Source organism: Falco punctatus, assembly GCF_963210335.1.
Source record: "Falco punctatus genome assembly, chromosome: 5".
Taxonomy (NCBI): domain Eukaryota; kingdom Metazoa; phylum Chordata; class Aves; order Falconiformes; family Falconidae; genus Falco; species Falco punctatus.
Genome location: NC_137584.1, coordinates 67423668 through 67448354, shown reverse-complemented (window position 1 = coordinate 67448354; position 24687 = coordinate 67423668). Strand labels below are relative to the sequence as shown.

The 24687-nt window shown below is 38.7% G+C and overlaps 1 protein-coding gene across 1 annotated transcript in view; it reads left to right on the top strand.

The window, feature by feature from the left end:
* The window catches only part of CRYBG1 (crystallin beta-gamma domain containing 1), a 45866-nt gene extending 21188 nt beyond the window's left edge, over positions 1 to 24678 (top strand). The window contains exons 14-22 of the mRNA XM_080389837.1: positions 5848 to 5974; positions 6165 to 6197; positions 7934 to 8043; positions 8300 to 8429; positions 12166 to 12305; positions 14657 to 14780; positions 15970 to 16128; positions 18971 to 19133; positions 21964 to 24678. Of these exons, the coding sequence (XP_080245963.1) occupies positions 5848 to 5974; positions 6165 to 6197; positions 7934 to 8043; positions 8300 to 8429; positions 12166 to 12305; positions 14657 to 14780; positions 15970 to 16128; positions 18971 to 19133; positions 21964 to 22052 (1075 nt within the window). The 3' untranslated portion in view covers positions 22053 to 24678. The remainder of the gene's footprint in view (positions 1 to 5847; positions 5975 to 6164; positions 6198 to 7933; positions 8044 to 8299; positions 8430 to 12165; positions 12306 to 14656; positions 14781 to 15969; positions 16129 to 18970; positions 19134 to 21963) is intronic.
* Positions 24679 to 24687: the final 9 nt, after the last annotated feature.

Genomic DNA, 24687 nt, shown 5'->3' with positions numbered 1-24687 from the left:
GCTCACTAATACATTCTGGTATTAAGGATACTAACTGTTCTAAAAAGTAACACTATAGTGAATCCTATAGGTTAATAGTGTTTTAGTATCATGGTGGGGCTTTTTTTAGTTTTTTTTGAACGCAGTCGTTCCCAAAACTTTGTGTTAGCATGGCCATTAACAACTCTCACTCTTTTGTACCACGTATGTTGTCACACACAGTCAATAAGCTGATAGACTGCTGTTTGATTTGTTCAGTACATCAGTTACACAGCCTTGCAGACTGCATCAAAGCATTTTGGAAACAGAAACAAGTATTAGCAATCATGTCTCCAAATAGACAAAATTATGAGAGGTACTGTCTCTCTCCCTCTCTGGTTTGCAGGTGACTTGCTGAAAGCTCTCCTTTACCCAGAGACACCCCTAAATCTTTCTCTGTGTTTTCTGTGCTACATCCTTGCTAGTTTTGTCTGGATAAAGGTTGCAGAAGCAAGCTCAGTGCGTTCCAGAGGAACGCTTTTAGTTTGTATATGAATATACAGCATAGTATATATATGAATATATATATATATAATAATATATATAATTTGTATATGAATATACAGCATATGTCACAGGTGTGACAGCAGGTTTTTTTCCGCCTTGTGACCTCTGAAGCCACCCGTGCTCTTTTGTCTTCTGTAATACGCAAGGGAGATTCATGGGAAAGAGTCACCTCTGAAGGTTGGAAAATAAATTGTGGGTTACCTATCATGCCCTTTGTGTAGTTGGTCTAGTAAATGTGTCTTGCAGCTGAGATAGGAATTGTACTTGAGTTTGCATATTCCAGTGATTAAGAGTGACTCTAATACTCTGGTGGTAAAGGTGGCTAGAAGTCATTACAAACAAAACTCTTTTCCCACAGACTCTGCTACTGCCCTGTAATCTCACCTTGTAGTCTCTTAAAGATGTAATTTGTAGTGATAAGCTTTTATAAAAATGTAGGTGCATTGTTCATAACAGGTGACTAGCACTCAGCTCTTAACAGTCTTGTAGGACCCTTTTGTTTTCAAAGAAGTTGTAAGTGTTTGGGGGTTTTGTGGTGGTGTTCTTGCTAATGTGCTAGAAAGGCTGAATGATTCATGTTAAATTGTGCTTGGTAATACAGTGCTTTATTTGAAGTGTTAAGTAACAGTTCAGATGAAAAGGTTTTCTATCTTTTTCTTGCAAGATATGAGTCTTAAAAGTGATGAATAATCCATTGAGCAATTTCCTGAGCTGGTTAGACTGTAGTGTAGATGATGTCATAGTGAACTGTGACAGAATCAGTAACAGCTTGTCATAATATTTCAAAGTAACCTTCCTGGTATCATATTGAAAATACTTCATTAAAAAGAAAGAAAAAGTCAAAAATATAAAACCCTTCATAGCAATTGTTTAACTACAGGTATCTGGGGTAAGCAGTTACAGCAGTAACAGATAACAGATGATCTGTATTTCCCACATAATTTCATTGCTTCATAATTTAAAGGGTATATCAAAGGAAACAAAGCCTGACACTGCAGTGTACAGATACTACTGGACAAGTTCTAAGCTGAACTGCAACTCTAAACTGTATGCTGAAGACAGCCCAGCTCTGCCTTTGGGGACTGAATAGTCCATTTTGGGGTAATTGCACACTAGCTGCATTAAAATTTTCAGCTGTTGTGTTTCTGAAGGATATTTCCAAGCAGTATTTTAACTTCTTTGCTAAATCCATTTTTAAGACACAACCCCCAAAAAAGTCCTAAGGTGATGAGGGTTGACAGTTTTAAAAATTAAAATGTTTGAGTGTTCTTCAAAGACCAGCCAAGCATAAAATCCAGGATATTTTATTATTGTGCCATTGAAGTGAGAGAAAGCAATGCAGACTGCCTGAAAATAGGAGAGGCCTTTCTTCTAAGTAGGGTTTGATCTTTACTTCCAAATTGGCAGAATTTTAAGTGGCGGAAAATGGAAGTATTTACTAGCAACGGGTAACACCCTTTACAGGTTTAAGCAAGTACCAAAATCAACTGTTGTACAATTTTGATTTCATCTCTGCTTAAAAAACTCCCGAAGCTTACATTTAATAGTGATCAAAATCACAGAAACTGCATATTTGAAATGTGCCTTTTCTTTATTCATAAACTCATGAAACTTTAGCCAAAAATACTGAAAAAACTCTTGTCTTTCATTTGATACTTTTTGAACTTGGTGGAAGAACTTTTCCAAATCTTTTTTACGTAGGCGTTTGTTTTACTGTGGTCCTGTAATCAGCCTGGTTTTCCCCTAATTTTCAAGTAATTAGTCTACAGAGCAGATTTGGCTGCTTCTAGTGTACATATGGATAGTGATATTAAGGAAATCATTAGGTGATGAATAGCTCATATACAGGAGCCAGAATGCAGTAAATTTAATCTAGATGCACTTAGGAAGGTAACATGCATGAAACTAAGGAGGCCTGAGGTACAAGAACAAACCTCCACTGGGAGCTGAAAAGGGCAAGAGCCCTTGCGTGCCCCATGGGAAAACATTTGGGACAAAGCTTCTGCTTCCCTCCCTTTCTGAACTGAGCTGAACTGACATCAAAAAAACCTTTTCAAGGAGTCGCAAAATTAAAGTTTGCAGGTCTCTGGGATACTAGGAATCACAAGCACAAAAGGGTATGATAAAGAACCTGTTTTCTCTCTTTCCTAGAAACAGAGTTTTATTACTTCATCCTCCTCTGTTCATCGTGCTACAAATCTGCAAATGCCACTTAACTTCCTGGCCCCTCGTGGTCTATCTGCTTAGTATGTATGGGCCAATTTAAACTCATTGACTCCATGTAGTCTTTAAACTTTAAAGATTATGGATTCTATTTCAGACCTGAAGGAGTGCTGCTGTGCCTGAAAACTTTCTGTTTACAGCTATGGCATTTAGTTTAATGAAGGTGTTGCCATTTCTTTTAGTTGAGAGAGAAGGTCCTTCTAGGATGTAGGTAATCCGTCCTGTCTAAAATGAGTCTGATCAATGCAAAAATGGGGATTACCCCTCTCAGCTAACGTTAGAAATAGCAAATGTGAAGAGAAATGGCCAATGTTATGAAAGATAAAGTTAGGTAAGATGAGTCACGGGCTAACCATGGGCAAAGATAATTTCTGGCAAGTTATCTGCATTTGGATTCTTGATTGTACTTTCAGACACTGTTTGGAGCTGTGCTTCCTAGACATCATATATAGAAGACTCTGGGGAAAGATACTGTGTGTGTAATAATATTAACAATACATAAATGACACTTTTCTCAGCATCTTTGGTTCCAGGGGCTTGGATGGTGCAGAGGAGTAAAGGTCTCCAGCACCACCCTACCAGCAACCTGGGTGAGGCTGTTGCTCAGGCAATTTGTAGAGCTGGGTTCTACAAAAACTGTTAAGAGAACTGGCTCCATGTAGGGCAGGGTGGTTGCTGCCATGTGGCAGAGCAGTACTTCAGTTTTTGTGGTGCCTGGTTACTGACTCTCCTTCTCAGATATGGAGGTGATGTCTTGCTCTCCGGGCCTTTCTGTTAGGTCAGAAGCTGGATTAAGGCAGTGCTCCTTCCTAAGGATAGTCTTTTGAGGTCTGACAGGTTTATCTGGTACTGAATTCAGCTGCCTGTCCTTGATGATGTTACTACTCTCAGCAGCTTGTAGGGACTTCTGAATGAAGTGGAAAAGCGCAAGTATTTCACCAGCAAGCCCTGACTCTAGAAGCTCTCTTAACTGCATGGGCTAACTTGCATGGGAGAGTGGTACTTACTTACTTAAATCCCAATGATTTCAACATAAACATATGCAAATGAGTCGATTACTTCTGTATTCGGCTTCTTATTAGATGGGAGAAATGAAATAACTGCTATTGAGAGATTCTTAGGAGGCATCTGCCATGTTTTATCATTCACTTAATATCAGAAATGCTTGTTTGCATAGATGTCAATGAAGTTAAACTGTCATGCACAGTAGTTGTACCCTAGCATTTGTGCACTGAAAAATCTAGTGAATGTCTGCTGAAGAAATTGGTTAAGAAAACCTCATTTTCACAGCTTCTGGTATATGTGGCATACAGGTATAGACACACCTGAGACATTTGAACTGTCTGCTCAATTTATTGTACATACCAATGTCTCTTTGATGAATTGCTATGAGGTGATTTTGAAATGTGCCTTGAAATATGCCTTAAGTAATTAGTGCATAACAGGTTAGAATAATTGATAATATCTGAGGCAAACCAAGAGATGTGAACAGTGATAAATGCAAATCACTGCATGAGTGTTTGCCATGGACAAATAATAAAAAGTTCATCCTCTCAGCACATACATGTTGATGCAGCTTTATTGCAGTTTGAAGTAATCCCGCTTGTATCTGCAGAGATTCTGGTATTTGGTTTTGGAATAAGTTTAACAGAATCCAGTTGCTCGACACAGAGATCATTTTATGGTGAATTTACATGGTGAAAGTTAGCCTCCACTGCACATTTTAAATTCCATATCGTTTTACTGCTTTATGATGTGAAATTTTTTGTTTGTGTTGACACTCTTAACTACATTAAGAAGACTGTACTGAAAGTTGGTTCTGGCATAACCTAGCATACACTCCTTATGCAACGCATTGGCTAAAATTAAAAGCTGGTTGTTGGCGAGTAGAAGATTATCTTGTAGAACCAGGGACCAGCAAGATGTCCTGATCCTTACGTAAATGTAACCAATGGAACTCAGCTGTTACTGTGGCTGGTTCTAATACTGCTACTCAAAAAACCCCCGAACAAACGAACAAAAAAAAAAGAAAAAAGGAGTTTGAAAAAGAGCCAAAATATAATGATGGGAAAATTTGGGAAATCTAGCAGTGAAAGGCAACAGAAGTTATGTAGGTTCTCACAAAACCAAAGGTAGTGCCTGTGTGGGAATGCATTATCTGGGCTTTCAGCGCAGAGCAAGGGTTAGAAGAATGCCGTAATAGATGGTTTATTAGACTATGCTTAGCAAGACTAGCTGACAATGGATACTTCAGACTAGAAATAAAGTGCTGCAGGGGTGATTGAGTGTTGGAGAGGTATGTAGTGATTTGGTTGCTTTTCTGTGCATCTCAAAAGTTCAGGGTCTTTCAAAAAAGGCATATTCTGACTGAGACAGAAATTTTGGCCTTGATGCAGAAATCTGAGTTTGTGACCTGTGTCAAGCATGGTATCTGACTGAGTAGTTATAGTAATGGCTTTGAATTTAAATACATAAATCTGGTCAAATCTGTGATGGTTTCAATACTTAGCTTTCAAGGATGTTCTTCCTGCTGATGTCTGTGATTCCTAGCAGAGAACAGCCTGCTCTCATTAGCATATATGCCTGTTGTTGCAGCTCAGCTTTCTGTTGGGGTTTGCTTGAACACAACTGAACTGTAGGTACAGGCAATATTAAAAATCAGTATTACTATCTTCACTGCCCAGATGACTCTGAAAGTTAGTTTTATCCAAAAAAATTGCATTCTGATATCTGTCTGTTTTTCTTGAAAAGAACTTATCTAGATAAAATAATAGAACTGTGAAACATCTCGTAATATTCTTACTGAAGTCAGCTTTTAGAGTATCTAGCAGATGATGTACTTTAACTTGTGGTCTGCTTTAGCTAATTCACTCTGATTCGTTTCAACATAGCAGGGTGAAAGGAAGTGAAATTTGCATGGCCTTTGGAGTATCAGATACACTATGTTTTTTTCAGGGTTTTAATAGCCTTGTAGTTTGGCACTTGAGGGGAGAATTTTTTTTCTATGTTCTTACATTAAGACAGTAATGAAATACACATCTGTGTTTTGGAAAAGTAGTGTGACTTCTACCCATTGCCCTTTTCTTCTGTCTCTCTTAGGTGGGTGGCTTATGAGAATCCTGAGTTTACGGGGGAGCAGTATATACTGGCTAAAGGGCTATATCCCAGCATTGAGGCATGGGGGGGGAAGAATTGCAAAATATCTTCAGTTCAGCCCATCATTATGGTAAGAAGTTCATTTTATACTTGTTTTGAAAGCTTCTCTGGAGTAACTTGGAGCTATACTTTTTCTATCAAATTCAGTTTATTTACATACTTTAAACAATAATTAATAGTAAACTTTTGTATGTTTGCTACTTTATTACTGTTTAAAATATTTTTTCCTTTTTTTTTTCCTCCCCTCCAAACTTTTGCAGGATATTGTTGGAAGTGAAAGGGGTAAAGTCAAGGTAAGATACTTGTCTAAGTGAATGAAATACTGTGTCATGTCTGTAACATGTATGAAGAAAGATGAACAGCTTTTTGCCTAGTGTAACACCAGATACTTGCATATCATGTCAGATGTAGTCAGACAAAAGAATGAGAACTGAGGTGAAGGAAGGCTGATTTCCAAACCTCTTAAGTAAAGCACATTAAGGCCCAAGGAGAATGGGCTTTAATACACAGCTGCCATCAGAGCTTTCTCAGGGCACAGGCAATGTTTTGGTTCAGCAGATGAGCTGTTCTGGGGTATTGGTGACAGTTCTGAGGAGCTGAAGGCCACAGCCCTCTACGCAGAGGTGCAGGTACCTGGATTCTGTTGCTGAGGCAGGGGCTCTACAATAGATATTGTTTATGACACAGTTGTGATGTAATTTCTTTCGAACCCAGATCTTTGCTTAACAGTTCTGCTAGTGGTTTTTGTAGTTAAGGGAATCTTATTCACTCACAAATAATGCTGGGTTGTGCTTAAAAGTTAATGCCATCTTTGTAAATAACTAAGAGAAGGAAATGACAGGGAGAACTTGTCCATGCAGTGAGCTAATATTTTTACGTTGGACTGTCTCCTGTGTGCAAGTACAAATATGTAGTTTTAACAGTGAGGCTAACGGGTGGCTTTTTTCATCCTTTCCTAATTGTAAACCTTTTCATGTTTATCCCTGTACAAAGTTTTATTTTCATTTCAGTCAAAATGGTGAGTATGTTATGGAACTAAAAACTAGGGAGAAAAGTCTTAGATGTTTCATTTTCTATTCTTGGTTAGTAGCATGCCTCACTAGCATCGCCTGTGTAGGTATAATATATAAACTATGGGAAATAAAAATCTCAAGGCTGCTTATTTTCAGCTGCGTGCATGAAAAATTATTTGCATCTATATACTATGGGCCTATTAAGACCTTATCCAAAGGAAACAAAGTAATGGCTTGTAGTCAACAGAGTGCATCCCCCGTCAGCGCGTTCCTCTTCGGAGAATGCTGTACGTGCCCACACTCGTGTCTCTGTTAAGAGTGAATAAAGCTGGTAGGCATGTGATAATGTGGATGACTTCTGTGTGATCAGGGTTAATTACCCTCTAACCAAATGAGCAGGTTTGCTGCTTAGAAATTTTTTTCTTCTTAACAAGGACAAAAGACTCTGGGTGATGTATCCTCTCTTATCCTCCCAGCAGAGAAAGAACTGATGTGACTCCATCTGTGGCTGTAACAGGCACATAAAGCCCATCAAGCCTGGGGAGTACATACCAATGCCTGTTGGCATGCTGAGTACTTGGCCAGGATTATGTCCCATTATGTTCTGGGAGTCAGGCAGTTTTCATTTAGTGGGAAGAGTATGTATTTTGGAGATTAAATGGATTAATCTAAACCAAAACCATTTATAGCCCTTCACTAAAGATGTGCCTGTTCTCGCCATTCTGTGGGAATTCAAAAATCTTCTGCCATATATAGTCCAAGGAGCTGTCTCTGTTTGTTTTTGTCTCCGTCGTTTTGTACCTTACCGAGTGATTTACAGCCAGAAATTTTGGTATTGTTACCTTGCTTTCTTGAATAAGGATTGCAGCACTGAATAGATAACAAAAAAGATATGTAACCGAGGAACTCTGGGTGTTTCAAGTATATTTTAATCTTAATTATAGAAGTAGTGGTAGAGACATGTACTGAACGTTGAAGAATGAATTGTTTTAAAATATGTTTATAACTTTTTAAAGGTCCAGTTATTTTCAGAGCCTGAATTCAAGGGTAACTGCCAAATACTTGAAAAAAACACAAGATGTATTGATTCATTTGCTGTGAAGTCTTCAAAAATTTTAGATGGCAGGTAAGTTATATTGATTGATTGTTGCAAAATCACTGAAATGGTAGAAGTTCTAAAAAAGTAACCAGTTTTCTAACAACTGAAGTGGTTTCGGGGACTTAAGGAGAACAATACTATGCAGTTTACCCATCAATCTTTATCCTGTCAGGACAAAACATTGTAACTAATGTTTCTGTCGGTGCCTCTTGCTAAAGACTGAGAAACACTAGCATCATTTTACTTGCACGGAATTCTAGGCTATTTCTTTTTCTTCCTGCAGCTGCATAGTGTATGATCAAGAAGACTTCTGCGGTAACCAGTATGTGTTAGAAGAAGGAATCTATCCTGATCTGACGGCAATGGGTTGTTCACCCCAAGCAGTTCTTAAATCTTTACAGATTATAAATATTGTAAGTAAAGCTATTAGAAATATTGTAAAGTATGCTGATGACTCTGACTTCCCCATTTTTTTGCAACAGTAAAAAAGCTGGGGATGCGCAGACAACAGAGGAGGGGTTTTGATTTTGGTTTGTTTGTTGTTTTTTTTTTTTCCCCTGTGTGGTAGCAGTTAAACGGCCTAGCTGCAGTTTGGGTTTTTTGACCTCTGTGCTGTTGTTGTGAAGGAGGGGATATCACAGAAGCAGCTGCCTGGGATCACTGTTCTTAACAGCTTATAAAAGGACTTCCGTAAAAAGTGTCAAACATGTGTCAGATAAACTCTTCATTTCCCAGTAGGAGAGACCACTTAGACTGGGTTAAGAAATGTCAGTAGGACAGTGTGAAGAAATATCTGTACTGTGGACCTTGGGCTTTTTATGCATATTAAAAAGCAGAGTTAACTAAGCAACTTTGCATGAAATACATGTAATTATAAAACACTGTTGCTATCATCAGGGAAATGCAGTTTGAGTTAATCACAAAATAATGCACCCTTCTGGATGAAGTAAAGCAACACCCAATGCCATTTGGCAAAATCAGCTTGTGTTGTTGTTATGTGTGGTGGATACAAATGAAACAACATTTACATATTTTGTAACTCATCTGTGGCAAGGAACAAGTTTGCTCAAGCCTATAACCAATCATTATGATGGATCACTTACGGAATCTGCAAATATCTTTTAAGATCAAAGTAATTACTAGAAAAATGTGGTCAAGAATCCGGGAACTTACAGCAATGTGAAGAGGTGGTACTCATTTTGAGTACACTATTGGATCTCTGTTTTTGAATTTGGCAACTTTATTGCGCTCCTCTGTAATTTTGGTAACCTGTCAGTGATGTAGCAGTTGATGAAGGAGAAAATGTGTCATCGTCTTTCATGCATCTGGAGCATTTTGATGTACAGTGTAAACAAAGGTCTGAAGCAAGTATGTCTGCCCTCTGGATTCTTTTGCTGTCCAGTAGAGATCCTATTAAAAACAATGGAAGTGTTTCTAGCCAAGCTTGGTGGGGCATCACTATGAATTAAAGTAGGCTTTTTTGTACATATTGGTATTGAGTGCTTGGGTTTAAGATGTTTTCTTTTTTTCAAACTGGAAGGATCAGCTTACTTTTAGAATACTTAAGATTTGTGACAGGGACTGTTGTGTTAAAACAACCAAATGCCAGTTCTGTGCCTCTTTAAGTTCTTACAACTTCTGAAACTTGTTCTAGCCCTACAATTTATCACAGTTTAGATGTTAGCATGGAGCTGCATCTGTCTCCAAGTCACGTGCTGCTGCTTCCTCCTTCAGAGGCTTGCTGCCTCTGGAGAAGAGGAAAAAGGGTTGCTTTGCTCAGCAGTTTATTAGCAAACCAGAATACAGAGAATAAGAAGTTAGGTAGAAACTATCATATTATACTGTTCATTTTTCATAATCTTACAAAAGATTGAACTTTATTATTCTAGATACTGACTTCACCTGTCAGATTTCTTTTGGGACTGTTTTTTTTGGCAGTGCCAATCTTAATTCCTCGCCACCATCTGCCCATTCCCAAACTTGACTTGTGATTTTTCTGTGGCATTTCTATACAAGAAGCACCTTTGCTGTTTTAGTATGTCACGTTACTATACTTACCTAGTTTAACTCTCCTTTGCAGGGATCCATTTCTAAGGGACCATAAAAAAAGGAAATGAAAGGGATGTTTGATAAACAGAAGTGAAAGTTAAAAGGGCTTTTGATCATAAGCCTAAGGGTTCAGTTTGTTGGTTTTTTTTTTAATATCACTGTATCTTTGCTTGATTCTGCTTGCTTTGCATGGTCCACATGGTTGTGCTGCAGATAGAAAGTAGCATTTTTCCTTCTTGAATTTGCTACATGTTCTTTTTTCCTGAACATACTATAAAAACACGTGTAAATATGGTTTATGCTTGAACAGTCCTGTTGAAAATACTTCTTTTTAATGAGTGACTCTGTGAAATACCTAAATGTAGATATACAGGAGCACCAGTTTCGTACAGTGCAGTACCTGTGAAATACTGAAACTTCTGAGCTGACCTTACGCTTCCCTCTATGAGGAACGTTTTATATAACAGTGTTGCTGCGGAATGTAAAAAAAATGCCTGGAGTGGAAGGTGTGGCACAAGATTGAAGGATTTCCTTTTCTGTCTGTGTGTTTTCTTCGTAAGTAGATTATTTCTGAAGCATTGCATATGGTTCAAGGGCAGCTGCCTGACCAGTTGCATGTCTCAGAGTGCGGGTGCAGGTCTGTAGCAGAGGGGTCAGAGACACCAGGACATTGTGATGGTGGGACTGTTCTGTCGGGCTCTACCCGTGATGTCACGTGACAGTCTAACTGGTGTTAGCCTTTCATGGTGGGAGTCAGCATACTCTGAGTTTGGAGTAAGCTGAAAGGCCTCTCCTGACATTTTCCACAACCTAGTAGCATAGGTATGATCAGGAAGCATAGCTCAGCTGCTGTGCAATAATCTGGACTGTTGCAGAGATAATGGTGACACTTACACAGTGTTATCATCCGGGCCCTTAAACATCTAAAGGGAGATTAAAGAGGAATTTAAGCGCTGTCTAGAAATAGGTAGACATGAGGTCTTGCCTAACAAAGTCACTTGGAAGCACAGATACCCGCTGCCATGCGTGTATGGAGCCACCTCTGCCTTGGAGGGCCTGTTTCCATGCCTGAGGCCAGGTGGGAGTCTGTTGAGACTGCGTCATGCCGGGCGTTCCCGATCCAGTTGATGTGTTTTCAGTGTGCTGAACACATGCCAGCAGGAAGGAGCTCTTTAGCTATGGCATTGGCTTTATGCAGTCGTTGCTGGAAGACTTGTGAGAAAGGGAGTGGCAGGGTCATTTCTGTCTATGAGCGTAAACTGTAACATCAGGACACTCGGGCTTAATTGACTTTACCCCAAGGGATTTCAAACCCTTACCTCTGAGCTTCCAGGAGAAGGCCTTAATTATGAGAGGTTATTTCTAGTCCACTAAAGATACCTTGCCGCATGGAAAAAAGTCCAAAGTTCGTTATCCAGAAGCCATTTAAAATTGATTCAGTGTTACGGGGAGCTTCATGTGGGCAGAATCCCTTTTGACACCAGAAGTGTTTTGGCAGAGAGGGAGAAGAATCATCTCCCTACATCAGATGTTGGAGTTTTTGCTTGAGTCATGAATTTCTCCTCAGAATTATTCAGAATTCAGAAGTATGAATCTTGAAGCTTTTCTCTAGTCAGAGGTGTTGCCATAAACTACTATAAGAATTAAAAATGAGAGCAGTAAGTGATAAGCAGTGCTGACAAAGCTGTCATCGTTTGAAGCTGTAGAAATCATTATTATCTTACTGTGTCTTCAGCTGTGAAGATGAAAATTCCTACAATGAGTGGGATTTAGTGCAATGGAAGAAAGAGATGGTATTAATTAAAATGTATTTTAAAACATACCTAAAATACTATGTAAGAATCAAGCACAGAGAGATTTGTGTGTGCCTTAAGATTAAGTTTTATGTTCCATACAGGATTCCTTGTGTGTTTTGTATAAGGGCTTTTTTTTGCTTTTTGAATTTAAGTCACCTGTTGCAGAACAAAAACATTATTGAGGGTCTTTGATATTACATCAAGAAGAAACCTCTTAAATAAAAAGGCTGTGTGGAGTAATGATGTACACAGTCACCATCTGGAGTTCTAACATCCTATAAAAGTGCTTACCTTCCTTTTGCAGGAGCTGTCTGAACCATGCATAGCTCTTTTTGAGAAGGTGGGTTTCCAAGGAAAGAAAATAGAGTTCAGCACAGAAATCTTAAATCTCCATTTCCTGGGATACAGTCCTCGAATAGCTTCAGTTCAAGTCCTTGGCGGCATGTGAGTTTAAAATCACTTTTTGATGTTTTAGAATGATGTACTTATTTGTAGTAGAAAAATTACAGACAACAGAAACCAAAGAGTATAAAATTAGAATATCATAACGTGTGCAGTGCATTAGTGGAGTTTGTTCTTATAGAACCTTTTGTTCTTATAGAACCTTTTCACATCCTGTTTCAGTGTGTTACCACTTACCGGTGCCCTGTGCTAGAATTTGAAATTGATTTCAATAAAGCTGGCAGGGAAACTGGTGTCTTCTCTCATGCCATATTATAAAAGCCAGCTTGCATAGCACCCTTAAAACTAACTTCTGTGCTCTTGATTTAGGTCTCAGTCATAAATCAGTGTGTTATCTGTGTCATAAGTTCAGAATGTTTTAATAAGTCTTCATGTTCATCCTTTTACCTACATGCTACGGACACAGTGGTGCAGTCAGATCATGATCTGGCCTCTTTTGGTATTAGTAATAATCTCTTTTACTTCAGGAATCGGGTCAAACTCTTGGTTGTAAATCTAGCAGTTAAATTCATTAGCTGTTTTGAGCTGAGCAGTTGTGTTCTCTAAATTTACTTTTGAAGGTCATGTAAAAAAACAGTCTGTGATGAAGTTTAAAAACTTGTCTGGAAGCATTTTGAGAGCTACTGTGCTGTCTTCTTCCAGTGTTCCAGCAGATATGTTAAATTTCTCTTTCTGTGTTTTTCCTGTTTACCTCCAAGATACTTGTCTCAAGTGTATGTTTTTTCCTGACTGGAAGAATGTGACTTTTTTTAACTATAGATCCATGCTACTGTTGCTTTGCATTTAAACATGTTCTTTTGAAGAGGGAAAAGTCCAAGGTGTGCACTAGAGAGATGCTGTTGAATAACTTAAGACTGCCCTCAAGTGGATAGCCAATACCAGATCTGTACAGAAAACCATTTTCCCCCACCCGGATAAAAGCTGGTCAAAGGGTTTCCTTAGCACACTGAACTGAAGTTTGAAACATAAAGGTCATAAGAAGAGGTACATGCTCTGTATTCTTAAGTCTCCTGAGATTTCAGTATCTTTCACCACAACTACCATATAGTTGATTCTCCCTTTCCATAACATGAAATAACATAAAGTCAAACATCACCTTACTACTTTGCCAAGAACAGGGTTAGCGTGATTCCAGGTAATGGAGTTGTGAATTATTTGTGTTTCCTGTCCAATTAATATATATGTTTTTTTCTGTTTGATCATTGGAAATGTATAGAGTATGATATGAAAATTCTCATTTCCTAATAGCAGTGTCAGCTGCTGAACTGTGTCAAAATACAGGTTTCAGTGTCCTTGCCCCTACTGCCTCCCTTATTGAAGGGGTTTTCATCTTCCTTTGCTGAGAGACATCCATTTAGAATGCTCTTAATTTCATACCTGGGGATAGATGTGTATTAGGCTGTGATAAAGCACCAAAATTAAGGTGAGTGTGCCTCTTCTGAATATAGGTGTCTGCTGACAAATCAGAGGAACAGAGGTAACAGGAAAATGTGCATATTGACTGGTCATGTACTCAAAAACCTACGGCTATTGGACAATCCCAGTAAATTTAGTATGAGAAAACTCAACAAATTGGACTGTATTGTACTCTTATTTCAAACTCTAGTTGTAATTCACTGCCTGTACCGGTAGTAGAGAGCAGAAGTCAGGTTCTGACATGTTGCCCTCAATGTGATTGTAAGCCTGGTTGGTTAGGTGCTAGGGAACGCCAAAAGAATTTGTTCTGCATGTTTATTCTTTCTCTCTCTGTTCTCCCCCTGCCCTCCGGTATTTGGGAAGAACAGAGGTGTTCTGAAATAAAACCTCTTATCAAAATACCCTAGAGAACTTCATCCTGTTGCAGTTCCAGTATTTGCTTGTTGCAATCTGCGTCCCTGGTAGTTCTGTCCTATGTGGGTCAGGGGTGTCCAGACTGAGAGACACAGAACTCCTGGTTCTGCACATGCAGCTATCTAGCATATACGGCATATGTAGCATATACATACATACTCCCTGGGGAGTCACAGTACCTGCTGAAAACATGATATTTAAAAGTTGGGTTCTGCCTTTAAGACAAGAAAATGCTTTGTTTCATTCAGATTGTAATTTTTAAGTAACAGGACTTTAAAAAGTGAACTCCAGTGTATTCATTTTAATGTGGTTGATCTAAATCAGGACATGATTTTATTAGTTTTGAAGACTTGTTTAAAAGAAGGTAATTGGCTTTCCAAAGCTAAACACTAATACTGTGTGGGACAGGTTTTTTATTAAACTCGTTTATTGATTCTGAAGCAGGATTTGGCAGTAAAAGCATTCTGTCTTTTTTTTTTTCTGTCTTCCTTTTTTTCTCATAGATGGATAATTTATGAGCATAGTAATTACAGGGGGCGTCAGATGTTGCTGTCACCGAATGAAATTCCAGATTGGTATAAAGCGAGTGGCTATTGTCAGATAGGTTCTCTGAGGCCTTTACTGCAGGTGAGTAGGCTCTGAGATGAGATTGTCAAGTACTAATTTATATTTTGTAATGGGGTTGGGGGGATATTACACAGTTGAAAGCAATGTTACAGTCCTGATGCATGTTACAAGCTTCAGCAATGGCAGTTGTGTAAAGAAATTATTCTATGGTTTTGCTTGTAATAAAAGCTGTTTGATTATGCTGTGTGGCTTTGCAATTCCACTGCTTGAACTGTTCATTAAGCATACTTTAAACCAGCATAGAAGACAGCATATAAGGAATGGCTAAATTACTTTAACCAATAACGGCTATAACTACTATATATAAATTATTTTAAGTTGTTTTATAATGAGCACCCAAACTGGTTACTGGCATCCTGTCTCTACTGTCTGCATTGTTTGTGGAACAACAAGAAAATCGGTCAACAAAACTGGATACTTCAATTAGTAGTGATTTTGTGTTGATGTAGGGGGAAGGTCCTTCCTTGCTTATTACTTGGAAGAATAATTTGCAAATCTAATGCAAAACTTACTCTCGCAGTGTCCTTTTCATTTTGTTCTCTAAATAAAGACCATGTGATTTGCTCCAGTGCTGCAGCAGCAGTCCTGTGAGCTTTAACATTTGAGTTCTCACTGAGCCATTTTTTGTAGAGGAAACAACTTTTTCTAATTCACGGGTTACTTGTGCCTGTAACCAAACGCATTTGCTTGCTGTCATAGCGTTGTCTTTGTATAGCCTTAAGCAGTTAGGAATAATGCATTTTGACTGCCCCAGCTGAAACTTGTCTAAACAGAAGTGTTAACGTCTAACAAGCCACAGCACGAATGTGCAGTGTAATACTTGCTGCCAGTGAAATAAGCAGCACTGCACAAGTGCACCCTTGATGCAAGCTAAAAGCATCTATACAGGAAGGTAGCAGGGAGAAGTTAGTGCTGCTCTGAATTAAAAATGCATAGCTTTCCACTGTGTGCTGATCTCAGTGCACAGGAAAACCTAAAACTCTCCATGCAGAATGGCGAGTTCTCAAAGCTTGGCTTGTCCTAGATATTTATGAACTTTGCAGTTAAATTCTAAAGTACAAAAGTTAAGCTTCCTGAAAGAAAGAGGGAGGCACAGGGTTTTGCACTGAACAATAACTGCTCTGAAGTTAACTAGAGCAAGATGCATTCTGCACTGAGACTGTGGTTAGAGTTCTGTTGTTTTCTGCAGAAACGTGTGTACTTCAGGCTTCGAAACAAGGAAACGGGAAAATTCATGTCAGCTGATGGAAACTTGGATAATCTGAATCTTCTCAGAATACAGGTTGCAGAAGACACAGACTCAGATGATCAAATCTGGGTTTATCAGGATGGATTCATAAAGTGCCGGGTGAGGTTCAAGTTCAATGTGATTTTGCTCTTTTCCTCTCAACTAGTAGGGTTTTCAGAATTCAATTCCTACTGTATCATCTTATCTTATAGGCTTATTCTATTTCAGCTGTAATGTAATTTTTTTGTAGGGAGTTGGTTTTTGAGGTTTTTTTTTTGTTTTGTTTTGGGTTTTTTTTTAATCAAAGTCTGGCTTTTTCAGGTGATATAAACTAGTTGTATGATACCTTTTTTGATGTAATTGAAATTTTGAGAGATTTTAGTTAAGATTTACTTCTTCCCTAAAGAATAGTAGCTTCATAAGTATAGTCAACACCAGAAGATCATAGTCTTGCCTCTTCATGAGCTCCTTCTGCGTTCATGCCCTCTTTCTCCACAGTGAAAATATCACAAAAGCGTCAAAGCAGGGGAGACCTCTTAAAATGCAGACCCTGATAATGTTTTGAACTAGGAATACCTCGTGGTAGGTCAGTTAGTGTGATGTAGGTTATATCCTCTTCTGCATTCAGGCAAACTTAAATTCCTACTCTTCTCTTTTGTTGTTGTTGATCTGTTTATTTGTTTTGTTTTGTTTTTTATCCCCTCTGTATTTTTCAAATTCATCCCTTTTCTGTTTCTCCATACAAGTTTCCAAATGAAGTACTACTTTTCTCACAGTCCATAAAATTAATGATACGTGAGTTGTCATTGAGGTGAGCAGAGGTATGCACAGTTCATTATGTCTAAGCATGAACAGTCCTAGGCAGGGATGCTGGCCAAGGAAAATTAAGTTACTTTGCAGTCAAGCCGTTTAACAGTATTAAAGAATCACGTGAACTTTTTCTATAGGATTGTGTAACTTCAAAGGAGCCGTTTATAACTATGTCATCTATGCTGGAGGGAAGAACCTTACTGTTAATAAGCTAAGGCATTGTTTGGACATGTTTACAGGACACAGGCAGTAGTAAAAGGGATTTATGCAGACAGCAAAATGATGCAAAGTAAGCTAAAAGCTTTAATATTGCATACAAAAGACTTCTGTCTTGACAGTGCCTCTCAAGCATTTCATGGAAAGTGTTCACATGGAGACAGTATGGTACTATTTTATATAAATGCTCTTGGTTTTTATCCTCATAAATCAGTTTTTCTGTGCACAGAAAATACACAGCCCATGCTGTATAGCAGCCAGGTAGCTTAGTGCGGAGTGCAAGCTGGCAACATTGATCTTAAATGACTGAAACCTTACAGAACTCTGCCATCTTTTTGTTGAATGGCAGTAAATGTATTTTGCACAAAAAATTGGTTTTCACCACATTTTAAGAAGAAAATTAAGCTCATGGGTGAGTAGGTACATGCATGTAGGCAGACACAGGTCATTGGAGGAACTTGCACCTTTCTTTCTGTAAGCTTAGGTCACCTCACTAAGTCATGGTACCTTGAGGTTTGCCTGAGGTTTTCAAGGAAGAGCTGTTTCAGATAGATGGGATAATCAGTGAGCAGGATATTAAAGTTATTCTGCTCATTTTGCGAGAAGCGGATATGAGTAGCAGATATTAATTCAGGTCCCCTCACTCTTCATAAGTTTCTTGGAGATGGGTGAAGTAGTGGCCTAGTGGACCTAATGTGTAAGCTTTGAGTCTTCCAAGCCCTGCTAGAGAATGTTTTTAGGTACAGAAGAGGATTTCAGAACTGCAGAACTAAATCAACTTACTTCAGTTCTAGGTTATGACAGTAAGAAGTACCACTTTTTCAAAACTATATATATAATAGTTCAGGGCCATATCAACAATGGCAGACGGGTGTGTAATCTGCCGCTGAAGTCCATTCAGAAGTTACAAGGCAGCTTATGGTGATCTATTAAAAATCACTGTTCACGTAGCATAATTACTGTAACTTACTACTAATACAGCTTAATATTCTTTTCAAGTAAGCTTGCTTTTTGCCACTTCTTTTAACCATAGAGACACTTGCAGAGTTTTGAAGTCAAGTAATACAAGTTAGTAGGAAAAGAATATAGAATCAAGAAGAAAGTATTGTTGTGATACTCTGTGAAATTCATACACTCGATACTGTCCAGTTATGTCCTTCATCTCAAAAGGTTAATGCAAAACTAGAATCGAATAAAGAGCAAAAAAAAGATGCGCAGAGATGGAGGGCTTCTAAGCAAGGAAGAGACAAAATAGCTATGACTTTTTAGCCTGCAAAGGGGGCAGTTTGAGGGACGATATGATTGAAGTCTCTGCAAACAGCATGGACAAGACATCCCTTAAAAAAAGGGAGGGGAAGGGGGTGAGGAGAGCATCAAATAAAACCAGTAGTCACCTATCAAATTATTTTTTTTTAATAACAGTAGTAGTTAAGATTTGGAGCTGCTTGCCACAGAAGGGTTATGATACAGAAGCATGTTCATGTAAAAGGATTACATTGATCTCAGTGCACAGGAACTAACAAATTCACGTATGGGACAGAAATTGTCCAAGTATTAAAGGTATTAGCTCTGCATGGAAAAGTCTCTGGGCTGGAAGTTGCTGTAGACCAGGAACGTACTGCATACAAGAGCAGAGTGAATGTGATCTTCCATGGCATCTGTTATTGGTCACTGCTAGAAGCAGGTGCTAATTGTACCTCTTGATCTGATACAGCATGGTTAGTTTCATGTTCTTCTGCAGTGGAGAGTGTCAGCAGAAACAGAAACAAAAGAAAAGTAAGTAGTCTTGAGCTTGGGGCAAAAATATGTTCCTTTAGGGAAAGAAGTTCCTAGATTCTGTTCTCACCTGCTGACTTCTCTTATATCTGATAAAAAACAGTGGCTACTATAAGTAAAAAAAATTTGATAATAGCTTGTTGCCTTTCTGATGATACAGATGGCAGAGGATTGCTGCTTGACAATTGTTGGAAATCTTATAACTCCTGGCTCTAAACTCGGTCTTTCATTTGAACGGAATGAAGAGAAACAATATTGGCATATTAGTCCTGATGGCAGGATTTATAGCAAGATGAAACCCAAGCTGGTTTTAGATATCAAAGGTAAGCAAATGTGTTATCTCATTACATTGTGTCTTAATTACATGCTATTTACAGTGGGATAGGCACTAAATGTGCCTATAAATTAAGGATGGTGTTATAGTTACTTTAATCTAGAATCAAAAAAGACCCGATTAGCTAGTCTGACCTTCTGAATTATACAGGCCCTAGGACTTAATTTCATTTTTCCTACATGGAGTGTAGTAACTCACAGTACTTGCTTATCTTGTATTCCCAGTGTCCACTCACTGTAGATATCCTCAGTTAATTTTACGTGGCACTGGGTGATGTGAATATAATTATTTTAAATGCTGAAGCAAGAAAGACCTAGCTTCTCATTAACTTTAATTTGTATAGAGCAAATTTTCTTATATAGTAATTGTAGATGCAATAGTCAAAGGATATTAGGAAAGCAGAGGCAGGCCTGTACACTGATGTAATCAGAAGCAAAAAGTTTTTTATTCTTTAATGGTGTACCTTTATTTGGAACATGCGTTTCTGCCATAGCAGCCTAAAGTCTGATGCATGTTTTACAGTTTTTGTCACAGCAATTTGATTCATGTAGATACTGTTTCTGAATTTTGTTCTTAGTTTCATAGTAGGTCTGAAAAAGCAACAAATGGAATGACTAGCAAAATTAGCATAATTGGATGTTCTTATATAATACTGCATTTTCAGGTGGGAGGAGTAATAATTTTCTATAGCTCTTAATTTTTTTAGCTGTTTTAATTTTGCATTAATGCTGTGACATTAATTACAGCAATTTAAAAAAAAAATTAAAAAAGGAAAAATACCAGAGTCAACAGTCAGCACTTGACAAGTAAGGAGGACAGGACTGTCAGAACTGTGAGAAAAGGGTTATCAAATATCTGCCCATAATAAAACACTGGCACAAATAGTCACAAATTCTCTTTACTGCAATAAAAAGCTAGTGATGATTCATTATACAATTATCAAAAAGACTCCAGTTCAAGGGAGTCTTTAGTCATGATGACTCTGCATACCTTTTTCTGAAGTCAGTTCTCAGTTGCATGAAACGAGCAGAAATACTGTTACACTGCTTTGTCTTCAGTTAATCATGTTAAAAGCAATTATGTATGCCGCACTTATAATTGAAGAACTTTACAATGGATAGGTCGGGTGATAAAAGTATAGATGCATTCGTAGTTTAAAAAAAAGTAAATCTGTATGGTAAATATGAAAGAGTAGGACCACTTAGCTTTTACTTGAGAAAGCCTAGCAGGAACATTACCTGTTTCTGCTAATTCTGCCGATCCATTCTTGACCACAGATTGAGCATTAATGAATTCTTCAGCAAATTAATGCAGTTGTTCAACTGCGCAGTTACCAGTGCCACCTTGTGGATATACTGGTGTAGCTCAAAGCCTTGTCCAGAGCACCATTCTATCAAATAGTTTCTTCTTCCACTGGAAAAAATCCCATCCTTTTCCATTATAATATGTTTACATTCTATCAGACATTGCTTACAAAACACTTCTTGCACTCGCTGTGATAACTGAGCTATGTAGCTAATGTTATTTTTGTTGCTGCTGATCAGGTGTTGGGTTTTTTCCTGTGGGAGCATTTGATCTTGTATTCCCTTCTTTTTGCCTTCTTTCTGAAGAACTTGGCAAGTATTTCTGCTGCGTATCTGCTTCTTTTTAGTAACTGCCTGGTGATGGCAAGGAGAGAAATCATGTAGGTGTTAACTTTGTCATAGACCTTTCTAGTTTAGGGCAGTGGCACCAGAAAGCCTCCCTCAAATTACTGCAGCAGAGAACAGCTAGGTACTTGAGACAGCATTTCCTCAGTACAAGAGAGTTGCTCTTAAATGTGCCTGCCCATGCAGAGGTTCAGATGCTTGGCACGTTTCTTTCCGAGATCCACAACCTGTATTTGTTACACCCATGGTAAGCTTTCAGCTGCCAGGCATGTCTTCTGCTCATTCAGGGAGGATGAGGCTATAGGGGTGTAGAATGAACGACGGCGTCTGTAGGAGTATCCTGGTGCTCTCTGTAAGTGGCTGGCTCAGGTGGCTGCTTCCAGTGGGAATACTACCTGCTATTGCAGGTGCGTCGTAATACATGAGATGCATGTTGTCCCACACCTTTGTGGTATGTACTGGATCTGAGACAAAAATGCCAGTTCTGACTTTCAGCTCTAGTTGAATGTTTCTTTGTTTCCAAGTTTCTTAAGTCAGAATACTAATGGTGCTCTTCTATGGGACCATGTTTGGCATTGCATCACGTGAGTAAATTAAGCCCCTTTAAGAAAGGGTTATATTTTGCGTTCAGGTGTGTTCAACTGCCAGGGGAAACAGCTGAACATGGGTGATAATCTGTGTGCGCTGACTTCTGATGCAGCTGTTCAAAATAGAGGATTATAATAAAAGAGAGTAAACAAGTACCAGACCTTGTCCTTGGTGTGGTCACGCCCGTGTTGTGTTAACAACAGGACTTATTTCATTGTGTAAACATCATCTTTAGAGTGAAGTGACCAACTGTTGAGGGAAAACTGAATAGTAAAGTGGGACTTTTGGGAAGTGACAGTCTTAAAGGAGCTGCACCTGCCTGTATTGCAGTGTTTCCTTCCTTTCCATCCAGGCTGAAAAAGCCAAGGTACTGAATTACTGAAGGGATGGAGAGGAGCAGGCAGGCTTCCTTGTTTCAAAAGTAACTCCAAAAGTAAGCAAAGCAATGATGAAAATGTGTTTGTCTTTTCAGTGCCTTGAGAAGAGACACTCAACTCCAACACTTAGTAGAGTTGCCCTGAAACTTAGAGTACATGTCTCTTATTTCAAAGATAATCTACACTCTGAATTTTTTCTTTACAGGGGGCGCGCAATATGATCGTGACCATGTTGTTGTCAACACAGTCAACGAAGAAAAGTTAACGCAGTGTTGGGAACCACTGGTTGTATAAACCCAAACAAGAAAAGATGAGGTTTCAGTTAGCCACTACTCAAAACACTAAAAATGGCACTGCCATCTCTGAAGGACAAAGGATCAACAATGAGAGTTTTGTCTTTTCTTTGCAATCTCAAAGAGAACAAGCAACAGAATGATTTCACCTCTGCCTAAGATTATTAACCCTATAAAAACTTGAGTATCTCTCAAACCTTTTTTTATCATCACAACTCAAATGTGAGATGGAGTGGTCGTATGCCTTGGGCTACAGTGGAAGAACTAAAGGTTTGAGAGACTCTGTGGAGTTACAGTTGTGGCAGTGAGTAGTTAATCCAGAATAGTCAGTAAGCATAATTTTAAATTATTTTTGAAAGTTTTCTTGTTTAACTGAGAGAAGGGTTAAAAAAATAACAAAAGCTTATTTTATCAAGGACAAGACTGCAGTGTGTATGTGGGTATAGCAACTTGGACCTATGGACTGTAGTATAGAGACGTATTCACTATTAGAAATTAATATATTTGTTTCACTGGAACAAACTTACGTTTACTGAAAGTTTAAAGACTGCTAGCACACAGCACATCCAAAGAATTTTTAACATATGACTTCAAATATAGTTAGTATGCTAATATAGTAAGTCCTAAATTAAGAAAAAAAAAATCTGTATTTTCTCATGTAGAGAAGATGTAAATTAGTAGATGGTTGTTAGAAAAAGAGGGCTGGCAAAAGGATGCATCGGAATGTGAAGAACTTGTCCGTTTTCTAGGCTTCCTAACTTTTTGAGTTACGGGTATTTTACATCTTTGCCAAGTCAAATTTTTACCTTTTAAAACAGTTCCAGTAAGTATAGTCTTCCTGAACTCTAAAATCATACAGACAACAAGAATTCTTAGGGAAAGTATCACTAAAGATGACTGCAACAGCACCTAAGCACTGTGTTACTAAGTTTTTTCAGCCACTGCCTGTTGGGCTTACCGTGGAGAAAGCCAGGCTCCCAGATATTTCTGGTGATGTCCAAGGGCCACGTCTGCGGTGGGCTGCTGGCTGCCGCGGGCAGACGTGTCGGACTGCTCCAGGAAGGGGCACAGCCAAGCATGGATACGTGCCCAGTCATGAGGGCTATGCCCATTCAAAGTAAGAGTTAGTGGTTTAGTAAAGGGCTTGAAGACATAATAATGACTGCAGGAGGTTCTTCTGTTGCCCTGCTCTTAAACTGGTTTTCTTAGTTTTCCTTAATAATGTTGGCAGAAAGGTAAAATACAAAGTCTTGTACTATGCTGCTGTGTTTTGTTCTGGCTTAGACCAGTGTTAATACAAGCTGCTCCTCGAGCATCCAGGCCTTTGTCTTGCATAGTAAGTCTGTTTAACATTTTCATTACTATTGTATTGCCTCAAAGGATACTGGTGCTTTTATTGTTACCACCCTAGAGGAAGTGCCTTACTAATTTTCCTTTTGTACAGACATGGAAGTTTTGTTGCTCTGAAATGTGCTGCTTTTAGTTCTTCATAGAAAATGTGTTGTTATTGGTTCCAAACAGTGGTACTTTGTCATATGATGTGCTCTTGCTATATATAAATAGCATTTTACAAATAAATTTAAGTTAGGTAACTTTTTATTGAAATTGTTTTTAAAAGGTAGAAAGCTGACATCTTATGGTGAGTTTTACTTCTGCCTTGTGCTCTTCTCTGTCTGGAATTCCTCTGCGATAGCTAGCTAATGAGGAGCAAATACGTGGTATGGAATAGCTGCAGGCTCTGAAGAATGGATGCTTTTCCGATACAAGCACGCGTTCGGTGCGTTTGTATGTGGGGCCACAGTTCAAGTGGTTGCTGCTTCTGTCCCCTGGTGGGAGCACTGCATGGCAGAGTTTTTCTATCCCCACAGCTGCACCACAGTAAATGTGCAGTTCTTAATTAAGACGTTACCATTTTCCTTCTATCTACCTGGAAAATGGTAGAGGAAGTCAGGCCATAGCCCATCTGGCAAAAAGGTAGGTTTAAAAGCAGACCAACAGACACATACCCCCTCCAGCACTTCACTGCCACCGGCAGTGACGGTGGGCATGGCAGGAACAGTCTCCTGATAACTGACAAAATCAAGACTAGCCTACCTGCAAAATGCTGTAGTCAGCTGAATCTGTGCCAGAAGTTGGGCTAATCATCAGTTACAGACTGATTTTGTTCCATGCTTCTACTCAGATTAGTTATGCCATGAGAGATTTGCCATATCAAGATTACGGCACCAGTCTTGAGGCAGCAATGTGACTGCTTAGTACAGGAAAAGTTTATAGGTTCTGAGAATGAACTAGATTATTTTTATATATATATATAAAAAATTAATATATATATATAATTAAGGTGAACAGAACAAGGAAAGGCCAAGGAAAAAGGACAGCAGAAGGTTCATATGGACACTTAAAATTTAGTCAGAGGGTATATGGACAGTGTGTCTCACCCTCTGAGGACTTAGCTAAAACATCCAGAAAACAAAAGCTCCAATGCTGCTGGCTGTTCCTCCTACCCAAGAGTGAGGAGTGTTCCGCAAAAGTCACAACTACATTCTTAGTATCGAAACACCTAAGGGACATTAATATTTCTTGTCGGCATACTAACAGTTACTAACAGGCAGAGTATGAAGGAATCAAAAAGGCTC